Source organism: Phoenix dactylifera, chromosome 7, assembly GCF_051530095.1.
Source record: "Phoenix dactylifera cultivar Ajwa chromosome 7, Ajwa_hap1_PhDact_Kaust_v1.1, whole genome shotgun sequence".
NCBI lineage: Eukaryota > Viridiplantae > Streptophyta > Magnoliopsida > Arecales > Arecaceae > Phoenix > Phoenix dactylifera.
The window spans coordinates 10,800,195-10,817,577 of NC_143196.1; the positions used below are offsets into that span (position 1 = coordinate 10,800,195).

Here is a 17,383-nt window from a genome sequence, read left to right on the forward strand (position 1 = left end):
TCCTAGGGGCAGAGTTGCGTGCGGCTTGGATGGGATTGCGGTATGCACGACATGTACTTCAGGTGAGCTCCATTCTCTTGGAGGGCGATTCGGCCACAGTGATCAGCTGGATCCAGCAGGGTACTCGCAGCGATGGAGGAGTTCATCCTTTGCTCCATGACATATGGTTGATAGTGAGAGAGGAGGTTACCTTTCGGGCTATGCATGTACATCGTGAGGCCAACGGGGCGGCAGACTGGGTGGCGGCGTATGCTGCGAGCCACTCAGGAGGCATCCTATGGGTTGGTGAGGATGATTTGCCCGGTGCATTCCGGAATCTTTTGGTTGCAGATTCTACTGGGCGTATTGGTATCCGTGTTGTATGAAATGTCCGTTTTAGCGCGAAAAAAAAAAAAGGGGAAAAAAAGAAAAAAAAGAAAAAAAAAAGAAGAAGAAAAAAAAAAAAAAAGGTAGCGCCGGGGGGGGGGGGGTGGGGACGGGGACAGTTCTATGCGGCATCAAAACTGGAAGTAGCGCACACCAATTTCAAAACCCACCTTAGATTTTGGGACGAAAAGCGGAAAAGAGTGAATACCAGCGAGAGAAGAAAAGGGAAGGGATGCAGCGAGGAGGGCGCCGGCGGTTACCTAAGGCTTCCATCACTGGCTTCCCCGAGAGGGCGGCGCCGTTTGACGTGGGCCGCCCCTTCGACATCGGTGGCGGCCGGGACTCCGATGCCAGCCTCTGCAGCAGCCGGCCGTCCTCCGCCGGCGGCCGACCCTCCTCCGCCGCTTCCGCCCTCCTCACCGACCGCTCCTCCCAGTCCGCCGCCCTCCGATCCGTGAACGCCTACCTCTCCTCCCTCTCCGCCCCGACCTCCCTCCGCCCCCCACTCCCCTCCGGCCGCGAGATCACCGACGCTTTCCGCTTCGTCCTCGCCCGCCTCGATTGGCCCCTCGCCGACCTCGACGACGACCTCCCCGCCCTCCTCCGCCACCTCCACTGCCCCGTCAAGCTTAACCGCTCCGCCCTCAAGGCACCGGGCACCCCCCACGCCTGGCCCCCGCTCCTCTCCGTCCTCTACTGGCTCGTCCAGCTCGCCCGCGTCTCCGATCACCGCGCCCCTTCCACAGACACGACCGCCACCAACGATTTCCTCCTCTACGTCGCCCGCAGCTACTCCCTCTTCATCGGCGGCGACGACGACGCCGTCGCCGACCTCGACGATGAGTATCTCCGCAAGGCCCAGCACCAGGCCGCCAATGCCACTGCTGCCGTTGAAGCCCTCGAGAAGCAGGCAAACGGCCTGGAGGCCAAGCTGCGCGCCCTCACCTCGGGCCCCTCCCGTCGCGAGGCCCTCGAGCGCGAGCGTGCTGTGCTGGTGGAGGACGTCAAGAAGTTCCAGGCAGTCGTCGACACCTGGGGCGGGAAGGTGGCTGCGATGGAGTCAGCGCTGGGGGACTGGGAGAAGGAACTGGAAGCCAAGGAGAAGGAGATCCGGAGGACCTGCGAGGAGAACGAGGAGCTGCAGAAGAGGATAAATGCACAGACTGTGAACGTGAGGGATGCGGAGAGAATGAAGAGGGAGCTGCAGGCTGTTGAGAGAGACATAGCGGAGGCAGAGAGTGGGAGGAATGTGCTGGAGGAGAAGGCATGGGAGCTCGAGGCGGCAGTTGGGCGAAAGCTCAATGAGCTTGAGGTGCTGTCAGAACAGTGCAATCAGGCAATCAGAAAGTAATCTCCTTTTTATGATCTCATTACACAAACAATCAGAATCATTATGCTTAATCCGTTTCTCCTCTTGTTTCTTTTGATACATATAACATCCTATCCTGCAGGTAGATTAAAATAAAATGTTTTGGATTTCATTATATTGGCTGCATAAAAGAAATCTATATTCATGATTCTGCATATTGGGTGGCTTACCTAATGGCTTTTTTGGTTTTTCTCGCTGGTAATGACTTTACATCCAGGAACACAATACATACATACATACATAGATGCATGTTTGTATATATGTATGTACGTATATATGTAAGCATATATGCATGCATGCATATTCTGATCAAATTCAATCATGGTCAGTAGATAAGTGTCTGTTCTGAACCTCCTCTGTTGCTTCATCAACAGAGAAGTCGATATGGTCCAAAAAAGGGGTAGTGGTTTGTTGATTGCATTTTAAAAGTAGCTAATTGTTTCTAAGTTAGTGAAGTGGTTGTGATAGAGGGAAAGTTTTAGCTTTTACGTATTTGTGATCTCAGTTGATGAAAAGTAAGAGGAAAAGTTTTGCATCCTTTACCGGTTTACTCTATGAGGGAAGTTAAAGGCTATACCTCCTATGGGGATGTAAGGAATAACAAATTGAGAAGGATATGTTGCTGTGCTAAAGCTTTTTTACCTTTGTTATGAGCGCTCCTACTCCATCTTGACTACACCCAATTATAATTTGCAATTTGTGCTCATGCTCTCCAACTTTATTAACTTGTTTGGGTATATGAGGAAGTGGTAAAGGCTTTCTCCCAGTTCATTCCTCATCTGGCCTTTTCTTATGTTGCACTCTTCTGCACTTGGTGTAATTGTGTAAATAGTCTAACACCCTCACCCCCCAACACCAACCAAAAAGAAAGAATTCTGTTATGGCTAATAAACTGTAGGAAACTCTATATTGCGAATTCATAATTTGACAGCAATCATCTGATGTTATTGCAACACTGGCCACGAAGTATTTCATTGGTATCATTCAAAGATGCTTACAAAATCCTAGACATCGAATCTCTATATTTAATTTCTCTATCAATCTGTTGCACTAGCATCAATTTGCCTTCATGGCCTGATTATAATATGTCCCCTTTCTACTGAATAAAAAGACCTTCTTGAAGTAGTTGTTTTCTTATTTCTTTAAATGGTTGATAAAGTATGACCATTCAGCCTTATTTGATCTTTTTTGGGTGGTTTCTTCTTCTACAACCTTATTCTTAGAATGTTTGTTTTTCTCTTTTATGTCTTCAAGCTTGCACTTGTGTGTCTTGGCTTATGCATCTTTGAAGACTTTCAGGGCAATGTTAAGACCAATGCCTTTGCGTTTGAGACTATTGCTTGTCTTTTCTCCAAGTTGCAAGCCCATTCTTTATACTCTATGCAATTGCACTCGACCAAATAAGGTGATGTTCCCAACAAATCAAATTCTTTATCACAATGTGGTGTCCAGACATTCAACGTTAGATTAATTTATATGTATTGAAGTTTCAAAATAACGACGAGGGTGAATATTTGGTATCTCTGGAGCATGTAAATAGGTTGCTTTATCCTAAAATAAAAGATAATGATATCATTATTAAAAAAAGTCACAATTTATTAACGCCGTTAGAGTTAGAGATTAAGGTTAATTATGAGAAAAATAACCAGATCAAAGGTATACAAATTTAGATGCATAGTTGTCCTTAGCACGTAAGAGAATCTTTTGGGTCTCTAAGATAATCTTCAAATAGATGTAGGATAAAAGTCTACGCACAATATTTAAGCTTGGGTTTGCTAGTTCCTAGTTTAAATTGGGACAACAATGAGTCAGGTATTGATTCGGTAGGCCGTTACCCATACCCGCTTGTACTCATCTCGGGGATGGACGGGGCGGTTAGAGTTAGATGGGGTAGGTTGGATGGATCGGGTTGGGTAAAGCGTAGTCCCATCTACCTTTTTTTTGTCACAAATTGTTGTGATGATATGCAGTGCCTATGCTGTATTGGCTAGATCATGCTGTATTTCACAGCTGCTCGCCTCCCTTTCCCTTGTGCCCGGACACATAAGAAAAAATGAATGATGTTACCGCCATTTCTTCGTCTTTTGTTCCATTTCTTCCATCCCAACTTTATGCTTTCTGTCAAATAATTTTTTTTCTTATAAAAATCAAACAAATAAAATAGAATACAAAAATAAACCTTAGTACTTCACATAACATTAAGTAAAATAAGAGTTGAAGATATAGAGTATAACGAATCAAATTTTTAACAATAATAGAAACATAACAAACAAAAATATATTTTTTAAGAAGTCAATTGTCCTTTAAACTAAAAAAAGCAATCAATTAAAATCATGGCATCTATGCTTTCACATGTTCAATCTTTCTCACGAGTGAAGCGACTTTGGTAGAGGATGGGGAGGAGATTTTTGAAGAGTTACATATATTTGGATGGGGATCGGGGCAAGTTTTACTATTACCCTCACCTGCCCTGGATCTGCTGCAGGTTAGGTAAAACCCACCCCATTAGGGTCAGGTCGGGTCGAGTAGCCGATGGGTAGAGTAAGTTGCCACCCCTAAGTTTAAATCCTCGGTAATCCTAGACTTTTTTTATCCTCAGTAGATTCTATGTTTATATCGGTATTAGATGATTAATATGATGGTAATTATTGTATCAAATTTCACATTCATTGGTAGGATATAAAGGTTTTATCAAACGTACTTTTATAACATTTCATTGATTTTCGAAGAGTTATGATTTTCATACTTTCAGGCATGTGATCCAAAAACATAGGAATTGTAACTTTGATGATTGCTGACAATACAATATAATTAAAAACTACATATATGTTTCCTTGGCATCTTTTGTTTCTCTTATTTTCCTAATTTTTCATTTTTTTTGTATTTTTTTAACTGAAACTTCGAAATTTGATCTGAAACTATGTTATAGTCAAACTTGTCGACACTGAAACATGGCAGCTTGAAACTGAAATGTAATTGAATCTTCAAACCTTGGTCAAATGTAACCCAGTAATTGCACTAGTTGGAGATGGACATAGTGTTGATATGTAGAAAGACATTGCTATTTGTGTTATTTTTAGATGATATGGTGTTGACTGATGAGGTGAAGATCAAGTTAGCTGCTCAAATAGAAGTATAGAGGAAAGCGTTTAATTACCTTAAAAAAAAGTTTGGTTCGTGAGTAAGTTTGAATTCAGGAGAGAGGAACCATGGCTCTTAAAAAGAAAAAAAAAAGATAGAGAGAGAGAAAAAGAAAAGAAGGAATAAGGCACCTATGAAGTATCTGTATGATGTGATAATCCACTATATGCTTAGAGAAATATAAATCTATTGATGTGCAGTGTGCTTAAGAGCAATAAAATAGATGATATTTCTTGGAAACTAACATGTAAATCAGTCCTTTTATGAACCTTCATATTTAGCAGTGTTTGGATATTCTAGAATTTATGAGGCTTTAAGGTGTGCTGATTACCTTAACATTTTGAAGTTACTATTTTGTGCCAACCCAAAAATTGGAATTGGTACTAAAGTTGGAGGATCAATCTTTCATTGTTAAGCAATTTGGATTTTTGATTATTTTTAACTTTACACTCTTTTAAATTTATTTAACATAATGTCTTCTCCATTACCCTGTTTTGCCATATCAACTAAAAGTAAGGGTTATCTTCTCCTGGGTGTCTATGAAGTCTTGCACGGCTTTTCTCTTGGTAGGATTGATGACTTTGGAGAAGAAATAGAAGCCCAGGAAATGTAAGAGTGTCTGTGGTGATTCTGTAATTTGTTTCAATGTTCAGGCAAAAAATAAGAAGAAAGAAAGTCCTTTGATCATTGGGCATGAATTGGTGTTTTAAAGAGGGAAAAGATGGAGATTTTTTTCTGTATGAAACAACAGATTTTAATCAAAGGAAAGGAAATCAGATATGCTGATGTAGGAGAGGTGGAAGTGATTAAAGTAAAGAATGGGATAGGAAGAAGGGGCTTCAAGAGCAGGAAAGAAGGTTTTGGTTGATGGCTTCTTTGGATAGTTTTGGAAACAAGTACAGCTGCTATAGATTAAATTATACCACTGTGAAATGGAAATCACTTTTTTATGGTGATATAACTACTACTTGTTCTTGGTACAAACATAATTCTTGTTTCACCACATACTGAAAAATACTTGTGACACATCTTTATAAAAGTGGAATAACCTTGCATCTAAGGTTAAGCTTGTTGGAACTTTCGGCCCTTTTTTGGCTGAAATATTCCTCTTAAATTATCATTTAAAGCTCAAACTTCTCCAAGCCCATGGATGTACATTTCGTTGGTCCAAGCTGATTTTTTATAAGTTAGTTCTGCAGCAAAGATGATACAATTTCCAAAGGAAATGCAGTGACATACCAATATTGGTGCATCTGTAGTCTTGTGGATATTTAGATGCAAGGTTATACAAGAATATGATACTGGTGATTTCAATCTATTTTTCATTGGTAGAAGTACAAAACAAGCAACGTTGGGATGGAACAAGATGGAGAAAAAGGAGTTTCATAGAGTATGACCTCTTTGTTGCTTAAGAACAATGGGCAGGATAATATGTGTGACCCTCTTTCTTTTGTTCTTTTGTTCTCTATATTTCTCCCTTTCATTTCATTCTGGAGTACATACTTATTTTTGTTTAAGAATTTGTGGTGACTTAAGGCCAATAGGGAGGCAGCGATGTTGGTCCCTACATCCTAGGCATCAGGTGGAAGGCAGAGGAGTGGTTATTGGCATGTTGATGCAGGAGGCTATGGCCAAGCACAAGGGAGAAAACAGGTCAGATGGGACTTCATGAAGAGCCCATGGGGAAACAAAGCTTGCTTTGTATTAACATGACCAACTAGGCTATAGGGAAGGCTATATCGTTAACAACATCCATTTAGTCATTCAGTACATTTTTAGAAAAAAATATTTTCTTAAAAAAGCTCATGTGAATAAACCCTGTTTCTTGAGGTTGCTGAGTTGTTGACTTATCTAACCTGCTCACCCAATTAACTTGCTAGACCTACTTGGATTGACTATTTAACTGACCTAATGAATCACGTGAACTGGCCTTTCATTCCTATAGGCAGAGGTCAATAGGGGTATGTTAGGAAGAAAAGAGGAAGAAGAGGATGTGCCTTTCCTAAGATAGGAAAGCTCAGACAAGGATTCTATGGTTTTATTTTGGCACCGAACTTTGAGTAAGTTTTCCATGTCTTTAAATTGCTTTTTCAAGTCTTGGCGTTCCTTTAGAGTTTAGATGTGTTCCTTCTTTGAGAAAATTTCTTTACCACCTCTCATTTTTGAGTTAGATTGTACTTCTATTTCGAGTATACATGTTCTTTTAAATCCTTGAAACAAATCTAGTTTGAAAATGTTTTAAATCTCTAAATCCTATATTGTTTGACATATGGAGTTTGAGATAGATTAGTGTTTTGAACCTTTTCTTAATTAATTATTATTTTAAAACCCTAAAACTCTTGTCAATTTAAGAACTTAGGGATTCATTTGAAATTTTTGAACTCTACAATTGGCTTTTGTATCACTTTCTGTAACCAAGAATTAATTACAAAGAATCCTAGTGCATTTCTTCTTGGAGGGTTACAATATGATATTTGAAACCTAGGATATCCCACCACTTTCTCATACATATGAACTTGCCTATTGCTCCTGCATCACTTTTATTCTAATATCTACATTCTTTATTATTTTCTTCTTAATTTCTGTTTTTTATGAGCTTGTTTGTGGTCACACCTTGATGCCTTTTGACATTTTATTTTCTACCGTTTTGAAGGTTAAAACTTGGAAATGATTTTCAATTTGCCCTGAATGCTAGAGGTTCTTCTCCAGCTGAAGTATTGGGCACCAATTACAAAACTATCCTAAAACCTGCACTTAGTGCTCTTGCTGAGGATACAAAGAAAGCATCCGTCTCAAAATTGGAGGAATCAATAAATCTGCAAAAACAATCACGGGAAAATGCTAAGATGCTAGAGGAGAAGAGGGATCGGCTTGCAGCTCTTCAATTCAAAATTGATGATGTGAGTTTGTAACCTCTATATAATAATTTTTGTACTCTAAATTCTTTTTTAGGTATATATTTCTTCATTCTCTAAATTAGAAACATAAAAATTAGGAACATGATTATATTTCCTTTCATTTTTAGCAGTATTAAAACTTAGTTAATGGATAACTTGCATAAGCCCACTATTTGCCAAAAGAAATAGCTTTTATGATCCTACATAATAGTAGACATAGATGATCCTAGTCATCTTGATATGGGATTCTTTCCAATAAAAAAACTATTTTCTTCATGGTTTTGCCGTACCATCCGATACGGAGTGTACCGTGCCGTACCAAAAGAAAATCGGTATGAAACTTAACTTCAAGTTAGTACAAGCCCCGTACCAAGATGTACTAACCTATATCGAGGTGTACCGAGGTGCGTACCTGTCCGTACCGAGGTGTACCGACCTATATCGAGGTGTACCAAGATAAAAATTAAGAAAAATAGTTAGAAGGCTATTTTGGTATAGGGGTGTACCATACCGAACCGTATCGATAAGATACCAATACCTATTTTGATGTAAACTCAATCAATATCCAAATTTGGTGTCACGCCCCCGACCCGAGATCACGAGCTGGAGGTCGCGGGAACTGCCGCATACCTGTAGAAAATTCTTCCCACAAGTATGCAAGGCATCTCATGACAATATCAAATTAGGAGCAAAAATATTTTAACTAATATTATGCAAACTTTATTTCTTTAACTAACACAACTTACAATGTCTCACAAGTCTAGCAATAGTCTAAGATAAAACATCAATTTAAATAAATCCTAATCTAAGATAACTTGTGCCCCAGTTCTTCTAGTCGCTCTTCCATATTGTAAAACTCCGGATCGAGCTAATTCTTCGAATCTGTAAAAACAGTAAGAAATCGTATAATGAGCTAGACAACCCAGTAAGTAATAAATACCTCAACTAGACAATTCATATAATAACATAAAATATAAATACAAATTACGATGAATCAGCATAATGACATAATCAATTTCTTTTCAAACACAAATCCATTGAATTCCGTATTTTTCAAATATCCATATACATAATCATAAATCCGATTCGAAACAAATCGCATTCAACTCAACAGTCTTTAACTACGACCACACTTATACCTCGGGGCTAGGCTAGAAACAGAACGATACCTTGTGGTGGGGCCAGAATTGCCAATGCATAACTTCTAATTGGCAGGGTCCAAAACATAGTCAGGCTAAGAGTTCCAAATTTGATGCACAGAAAGGATTTCTTTTTTGTTGTTGTTGTTGTTTTCCCTAATGTGAAGCTTGAACCCCACGGCCCACAGCGGCCCAAAAGAAGGCTCTGATGCCTGATAGCAGGGTAGAAGAAGGAGAAAGAGAAAAGGAGAGAAGAGGAAGAAGAGAGGAAGAGAACTAAATTTCGCGCCTAGCTTTTGCTCAGGGCTTCACACCAAGGCAAAAGAAAGGAATCAAATTGTCATTCATAGCATGCTTCATACGTAGATGGTTCACATATTTGTAAGATCCAGAAAATGCAAAAGACCCCCTAAAAAGAAATAGTCTTACAAAAGACCCTCAAAATAATGAAATACCAAAATAAGCCCTAAAGGCTATCAAATAACAAAATATCCTAATAAGCCCAAATAAAATAAAATCACTCCAACCACAAAGAAACTGGTTGAACCATCGCCCGGTGTCCGCACCATATTGCTATTATTCTGACCTGCAAATATACACTTGTTGCTGTCACCAATCTTCTTGAAGTTTCCACTACCATTTGTAAAGTTGCAATATTGACTCACGTTCTTGTAATTGTAGCTGATGACCCTGTGTGTTAAAATTTAAAGATACCTGGTAAATAAACTGGATCCTTTTTTGGGTAAAAGTGTAGCAAATTTAAATTCAGAAGTTTGCATTGGAACCATTTGATTTTATTGCACAAACCTAGTCGGTTGTGAAACAGAAATGCCAAGATCATCAGGGCTAGAAATGTTGTACACTCCAAAAGCTTAAGCTTTTAGGGAAGGGGTCACCAATGTATATCAAGCCTTAAGGAAGATCAGAAGCTTCAATAGATTACTAGCATCTAGGTTTGGAAGCTAAGTAAGTTGATGAAACATGTCAATGGATTACCACTGTCAACACATTTTACGCAAGGATCAAATCCTAACGAATTTATGGATTACACTGCATTGGGCCTGATGACCCCAGAAATCTGTGTTAACAACCCAAGATGTCTATGTCTAAAAGTAATTGTCCAGTGGGAGATGGCTTTGTAGATAACTATCTTGTAATTGAGGTGTTCCAATGTTAGATGTACAAAGAATAGAAGGTTTATTTGATACTTTTAGACAATTTAGCTTTACCAGGTAGGTACTAGAGGGCAGGGCCATCAATTTCTGCTGCATCTCGGAGATGAATTTCTTTTTTATATATATTGTTTGTGCCTGAGAAATGGAATAAAGCTGCGTTATGTCCTCAAAACCAGAAAAAAATGTAGGTAAAACCAGGGCCGGAGTCAGATGCAAAACCAAACAGACACTGAAATTTCTAACCAGTGAACATCTTGACTAGGAATTCTGAGATGACAGAAAATGGAGAAGTTAGACTATGAATGCAGCTAAGATTGTGGGTAGCAAACAGGGCATTGGCTCTAAAGCTGACTGCTTAGAAAAACCTACAAGGGGATTGACATTATACCAGAGTTGCATCTGACAGAGTTCTTGGTGACCTGGGTCAAATTAATCACAACATCAGCATAACAACCCAAAATATAATTTCTTATATCTGTAATGGGTCTCTTCACCAGTTTGATTCATCTACTTCTTCTTTACATCTCTTGCTTTTGAGAGGAGAAATTCTGGGTTTATTTCCTTGAGGCAAAAAATGGACCATAAATGTCAGAGAAATGAATTGCCAACTGCCTATTAAAGGAATACAATTTCTTGATTTCTTGACGATGCGAAACTCGTAGACCGTCATTTATCATAATGCAATCAATTGGAGGGGTTCCTGAAATTGATCATGGGCTGGATAGGTTACATTTAGATTGAGATTTGATCTTCATTTTCCATAATATACTTGTCAATTCTGTTTGGGCTGGCATCATCTATCATTCTGTCATGATTCATGAAGTTATATAAGCATCATATTGGAACAAACCGTTTTTCTCTTTAGTAGGCAAAGGAATGGATGTAGCGCTAGAAGCTTGGGGAATCGACATTTCTAGCAATCTAATATGTAGGTTTGCTTCAGAAGCTCAGATCTGTAAAGGCTGTGGTCGATGACAATAACACGGTCACATGGTATTATGCTGTATCCACAGGAAAAGGATTTAGATAAAAGCCAAACTGGGACATTTCCATTCAACTCTAATTACTAAAAATTTTAATTTGTTTGGATTATGTTTAAGTACTGTCTCAAGGTTAAAATCCCAATCTCTGGCTTATTAAAGGGGAATGTAGCACCATATTCTTCGACAATGCTAGTGGAACTGTAATTTTTGTAATGAACTCAAAAATCCTTTGAGATTCCTCAATGGTGATGGTCGGATATTCTATAAAAGATTGAAGATACCAAGAAGCATGTGGATTTTATCTGAAGTTTGAAAAACTTTCCTACTTACATTTAATTGGCGAAGCAAAACTATGGTTTGTCATACATGTCTTTGTATAATAATAAAAATGTTTTTAGTTCCTTGCAAGGTCTGCTGAATCGGTCGGAAATGAACGGTTCTTTGCCCATATCGGTGCGAACCGCACCCGCACTGGTACTCATGGGGAAGAGAAAGAGGAAGAAGAGGAAAGAAGAGGAAGAAAGAGGAAGAAGAGGAGGAAGAAGAGAAAGAGGAGAAGACTACCTGTCGAAGGGAAGAAGAAGATCTTTCTTGCAGGGAAGAAAACTATCATGCCTCTTTCTTCCTCTCAAGCACCTCGCAGGGAAGAAGACCTTCCTTGCTCGTGGGAGAATGGAGAAAGAGAGGAGAGAGGGGAAGAAAAGAGAATGGCTCGGGAAGAAGAGGAGAAGGGAAAAAAAGAAAAGAAAAAAATAGAGAGGCTGGGGGAATAGCGCCCGTGCATGGGGGCGCGGGCGCAAGTGGGGAAATGCGTTCCCGACTCGCGCCCGCGCGCATTCCATGCGGTGCATACCACGTGTCCAAGCGCAGGAAACCGCGTGCGAGCTTGCCGCGCGGGGCAGCTATCCCACGCGTGGCAGCCTACATGGGCTTTTAATGCTATAGAGTGGCATTAATGCCACTCTGTGGCATAACGCGGATGCGCGCGCGTCTGCGCATTTTATTTTTTTTTTTTCTGAACCAATTTGATACCTATTCCGACTCGTACCGAGCCGGTATCGGTCCCCACCGGTATGTCGGTTCGGTCGGTACTGTGTACTTTGGTTCCTTAAATCTATAAGAATGCTGTAGACCTGATGACAATTATGGTTTTTTTTCTTAAACAGATTTACCTTTTTTCTTTATTCATTTTTTGTATCTGCTAAATCTCTGGCTCAGGTTATATTTGGTTTGCATTTTTGATATGTTAATTTAGTAATGCAGATTCTTGTACCAGTATGATGTTCATCATGCTTTCAGATGATGTTATACAATAACTGTGAAACTTCTTGCTTGAAAGATTGCAGGAAGATAATGGTTAGAATTTTTAGTGGGGATCATTGTGCCTTAATGAAGTATAGAAGCATCATTAACAGAGTCATATGTATTAAGTAGCCACTGTACCTCAATAGCTTAAGGTGTTAGGAAGCGAACAATGTATATCAGGCCTTAAGGAGCCCTCATGTGTGGTTCAGACGATGCATGTGAAGGCATGAAGTCAAGAGTGATTCAAGACGATAATCAAGAACTATTTAACATAAGAGAAACCTCAAGATGATAAACTGGTGAATTAAATAAAAATTGGTCTAAAGGGTATCTAGACCCATGACCTTTATCTTTGATACCACGATAACAAGCCATTATAATCCTAAAGCTTAAGCTGTTAGGGAAGGGGTCAACCATATATATCAGGCCTTTCCATGAAAGCTCAGATCTTTTTTCCTTAGGGGTAGGCACATAAGTGCCTAAAGGATGAAAGCTCAGAGGTTTAATCTTGATATTCTACCTTTCAGATTTAATCTTACAAACGTATCATCGAGTCTACTTTGTCCATACTAGCAACATCAACCTGGAGGTGTAGCTAGGGTAGGTTGGGTGGGGTTAAGTGCTAAAGTGATACCCAACCCATAATTGAAACCATGCAGTCCTAAGTTGATCTAACCCGAGTCCATATATTTTGACCTGAACATTATTTGGGTTGACTCAGGTTAGGTTAGTTAAGGTGGGCTATCTCCCAAATTGATGCTCTGGAATCTTTTTGCCCAATTTAAGTTGTCAAAGATGATATTCAAATCTTGCACACCTCCATTATCTTATGATTTAAATTTTTTAATACTATTGTGGTTGGTTTGTTGATTAAGGAATATGTCCTACATGAATTACACCATAACTTTTGCTGGTCAAGATCAAGTTGAAGAAAAAAGTGCCATAGTTGGGTTCGGTCAGGTTGAGATGTGAGCGGGTCAAAAATGGGTCAAGTTCAGGTTGGCTTGGGTTCTTGGAGTCTTCAACCCAAACCCAAATGAACTTTAATTTGATGTCACCAACTCAAACCCAACCTGACTGCGTAATATATTGGCCCAACCGATTTAGAATCACGGGTTGGATCAGGTTGAGCCTGCTCCAACCCAGCCCATGTTACACCTTGAAGTAAAATCTCTTTTTTGATATGTTACCTAGCATTAAAGGCATTGTAACTCCAAGCTTCATTATCCATTTTTCAAAGAAAAATCGGTGTTACAATGTCTTTAGCACAAATTTAGAAGACTAATCTTTCTTATCTTGGTATAATCCATGTTAGTTTATTTTAGTAGGATCATCATTTTTCTCTGCAATTTCCTCATGATATACGTCTTAAGTGTGTTCTCCATTGCAAGCAGAATTTCTTATAAAGCTTTAAATAGATAAAATGGAGAAGATAAGCAACTGCGTTAAAAGCTTTGGGCATTTCTCTTGCAACTTGTTGGGTTTGTATTCATCAAAAAAGAGGGATGCTTCAAGCAAATCAACTATGTGCGAGTAGACATTCACTAAGACACTCAAGTGCTCCTCTGTATTATATTGTATTCTGCAATATCTGTTGTACCAGCACTTTATGGTTATAGTACAGTTCTGCAGGAAACCCTGTTATTATGCTAGCCCATATAGTTCTAGTTTGGCTTGTATCATTATGGATGTGCATGATTTATGCTGATGCATGGTTGCATTTATGGTGTTCAACTTTCCATTCCAAAACTATCTGGGTCAACTTGGATGTTGGCCTTAAGCCAAGTCAACTTTTATGTTTTTAATGCTAAACCAACCCAACCATCTCAGGGTCGAGATTTCTCCAAATCAGCCCAATTCAACTACATCTGAAGCTAAATCTAGTTTGGTGTTAGATTTGTGGGTAGGATTTGACTGATAGGATTAGTCAGGCTGTGCAATACTGACAAATGTATAGTTTAAAAACTTCATATGGCCCAAACCTAACAATAGAAGTTCAAAATTAAGGAAAAAAGGCTTTGCTTGTGCTATGTGGAGAGATATATTTACAATAATAGATCTCTTCGGATTATGTAGAACAAAGAGGTACATAAAATGCTAACCCAACCCAACCCAACCCATCTCAGGGTTGGGATTTCTCCAAACTAGCCCAATTCAACATTTGCAGCTAAATCCAGTTTGGTGTTAGATTTGTTGGTAGGATTTGACTGTTAGTCAGGCTGATTAATGCTGATAAATGTATAGTATAACAACTTCATATAGACCATACCTAAGAATAATAGTTCAAAATTAAGGAAAAATGGCTTTGCTTGGGCTATGTGGAGAGATATATTTACAATAATAGATCTCTTTGTATTATGTAGTAGAAAAAGGTACATGGCATCTATATAATGAAATGTAGATATTTATTGGGTCAGTTCTAGGTTGGGTTGAGTTGGTCTGTTGGTTTCATGCTTGGTCTGAGCTTAATCTGAACCTAATTGACTGGGGGTTGTTTAAGATATCTAAGTCTGAGCCCTCTTAATCTCTCAAAGCCTCAAGCAATCCAGACCCAAAAAGTGGGTTTTCCTGTTGTTTGGCTTTAGCTTAAGCCCAACTCAAGTTGCTAAATCTCTTCTTTACTTATTTATTTTTTATATTTTTCCTTCTTCTTTTTGGGCTCGTGTTTGGCTATTCAATAGATTTGACATTGTGATCAAACAAACAGCCATTCTAAATAAAAAATAAGGATTAGAAATAAAGATACTCCAATATCACCAATCAATGTTTCTTTACTAAAATAGTTTGATATCTAATTTTTTTTGCCTCTGATTTTCTCTGCTTTCGTTCTTTTTATTAACATAATTGTTATTAATATTTTCTTGGACTAAATCACCAAATGCATGGTTGATATTGTGGAAACTATCAAATCATGGTTCTTTTATTTTGGACATGGTAGAATATCTAGCAGTGAAAATTTTCTTTTCATGAATGCTAAACTCACAACAAATGCAAACATAGCTTTAGTTATATTAGATTGTCAAGGTTCCAGCTAACATGGAATGGATACATTATCCATTTGCATGTGATGCAGAATCCTATGGATTCAGTGTGTCATACTAGTGATGGTGGAAAATTAACACATGAACTTCATGCATCGAGTGGATTTGGTGGCTTGCAATCCTTCACAAGAAGAGGGCATATTTGGAAAGATGAAATCTTTTGAAGAACAAGAAAGGTCTAATGATGCACTATTTCTCTGGGTACGGTGCACCATGACAGTGCATTTCATTGCTGATAGAAACTATGAGCAGCAAAATTAGCTGATTGTATGGTAGAAGGTTTTGCATCAAATATATCCTTGGAAATTTCTATTTTTGAGATTCCCATTATCGACAACATCTTCAACTTCATAACTTTTATAATCAGCACAGCTTCCTCTTGGGGTGATAACTCGAGCTTTTGTGGAGCTTGCAGTCTATGATTGCCAAATCTTCTATATTGACTTTTGTGTCTGTGTGCAGTGCTTGTATGTCCATGTGCTTGTTTGGTCCATGCATGCCTGTATGGGTCATAATATTTTTTGGTGCATTAGAAGCATAGTTATGCCTTTGAAACTGCACAATAAAATATTGAAATCAATGTTCCTCATTGTCCATTTTGTCTTACATTGTTCAAATGCTTCAAAAAAATGAGATAATTTGAGATTTAAACATTGAGCAACTGTAAAATGAAAATATTTTGATGACAGCATGTGCTCTGCTTTGGTCCATGGTTGAAAAATATAGGAAATTTACATCCACGTTTTTTAATTACCTAGAATGTGATGAATAATATTTAAGTGTCCACTTGGGTAGGGCATCATGCCTTTTTTAACAGGATATTATTATGTTGGTTATGCATTTAAAATATTACATTTGTCCAAAGCATGGCAATCAGAACAAATTATTGTCTCTTGATTTTTTTTAGTTATCGTATTGGGAAAGGCTTAAGGCTCAACAATGTAGGGCAGATATTTAGTTTGATGTGGCATGCAAATCAGTCTGATATTGCTTTCCTGTAAATAACTTTTACTGAGTGCCTTTTTCTTCAGGCTGAAAGTCGCTTGAGGCTGCTGAAGAATGAAATGGAAGATTATGCATCTAAATGTGCAGCTGAAGTTGGAAAAATGAAAGAGGAGTTCATGGCAAAGGAGGATCAGTTGTGCATTGTGGAAAAAGAGGCAGAAGAATTTTTGAAGGTATTCTGTCATTTTTTTTTCTGTCATTTTCCTTTTCATCTGACATCCCAGCATTATGTTGCTGGTAAATTAGACTTTGACACGAGTTTACAATAATTGACATATTCTGGATCATCTGGCAGAATTCTGAGCGAAAGCTAGAGGATGCTGTCAGAGAAAGTGATGAGGAAGTCCAGATGTGTGCTCGCGAGCTCTTGACATTGATTGATGCTGTCTCAGAGTACAAAGAATACATGGAATCCACAATATCTGGAATGAAAACTGATCTATCTGAAGTTGCAGATTCTGTATCCTCTCTATTGACCAAATTAGTGATAAGTGGTTACCAACTTCAGCCATTGTGGTCTGAAAAAAGCATGCTACACCAGACTAAAATGCGTTCATAGGTTATTTTGATGCTGTGTGTTTTCTTCTCAATTCAAAATGATCTTGGTTGTTTAATTGATAATTTGTCACTAATAGTGAATGTTTTGTTAGCATTTTGATGTATGGTCTGTTGCCAGTAGGTGGCAACTGCATTCCAGCTCATTTAAGTCGAATTTCCAGCTCATAATGCTATATTTTGAAGTTCAGTTTGTTGCTTGATTGTCTATTTCAAGATTCCATCACTTATATCAGTTAAATTTATAAGTCATGCTATCACTCAACGTTGGAAATTCGTGACTTGGGATCAACTTGCCTTATACCTCTTCTTCTTTTTCTGTTTTTGTTTTTCTCGACTTGGACGGGTCCGGTATTTGATATAATATCTTTAAAAATATTTGACCAATCTAAATATCGACAATTAAT

The 17,383-nt window shown here is 38.7% G+C and overlaps 1 protein-coding gene across 3 annotated transcripts; it reads left to right on the top strand.

Moving 5' to 3' along the window:
• Positions 1 to 457: 457 nt before the first annotated feature.
• Positions 458 to 17,166, top strand: LOC103723562 (kinetochore protein NDC80 homolog). 3 transcript variants are annotated; one of them, XM_039127366.3, is made up of 4 exons: positions 458 to 1,713; positions 7,530 to 7,776; positions 16,448 to 16,594; positions 16,717 to 17,166. In XM_039127366.3, exons 1-4 carry the CDS (start codon positions 599 to 601, stop codon positions 16,978 to 16,980), a joined length of 1,773 nt encoding a protein of 590 aa, XP_038983294.3. In that variant the 5' UTR covers positions 458 to 598; the 3' UTR covers positions 16,981 to 17,166. The 3 variants fall into 3 exon arrangements, with proteins under 3 accessions (XP_038983294.3, XP_088557347.2, XP_088557346.1); XM_088701221.2 differs by having other exon boundaries at positions 514 to 1,713; positions 7,572 to 7,776; XM_088701220.2 differs by lacking the exons at positions 16,448 to 16,594; positions 16,717 to 17,166 and adding an exon at positions 11,469 to 12,312 and having other exon boundaries at positions 514 to 1,713.
• Positions 17,167 to 17,383: the final 217 nt, after the last annotated feature.

Coding starts and splice junctions, on each gene's coding strand:
- LOC103723562 (XM_039127366.3), top strand. CDS start 599: ATGCAGCGAGGAGGGCGCCGGCGGTTACCTAAGGCTTCCATCACTGGC. Junction 7,777..16,447: donor TTCAATTCAAAATTGATGAT/GTGAGTTTGTAA, acceptor CTTTTTCTTCAG/GCTGAAAGTCGCTTGAGGCT. Junction 16,595..16,716: donor AGGCAGAAGAATTTTTGAAG/GTATTCTGTCAT, acceptor ATCATCTGGCAG/AATTCTGAGCGAAAGCTAGA.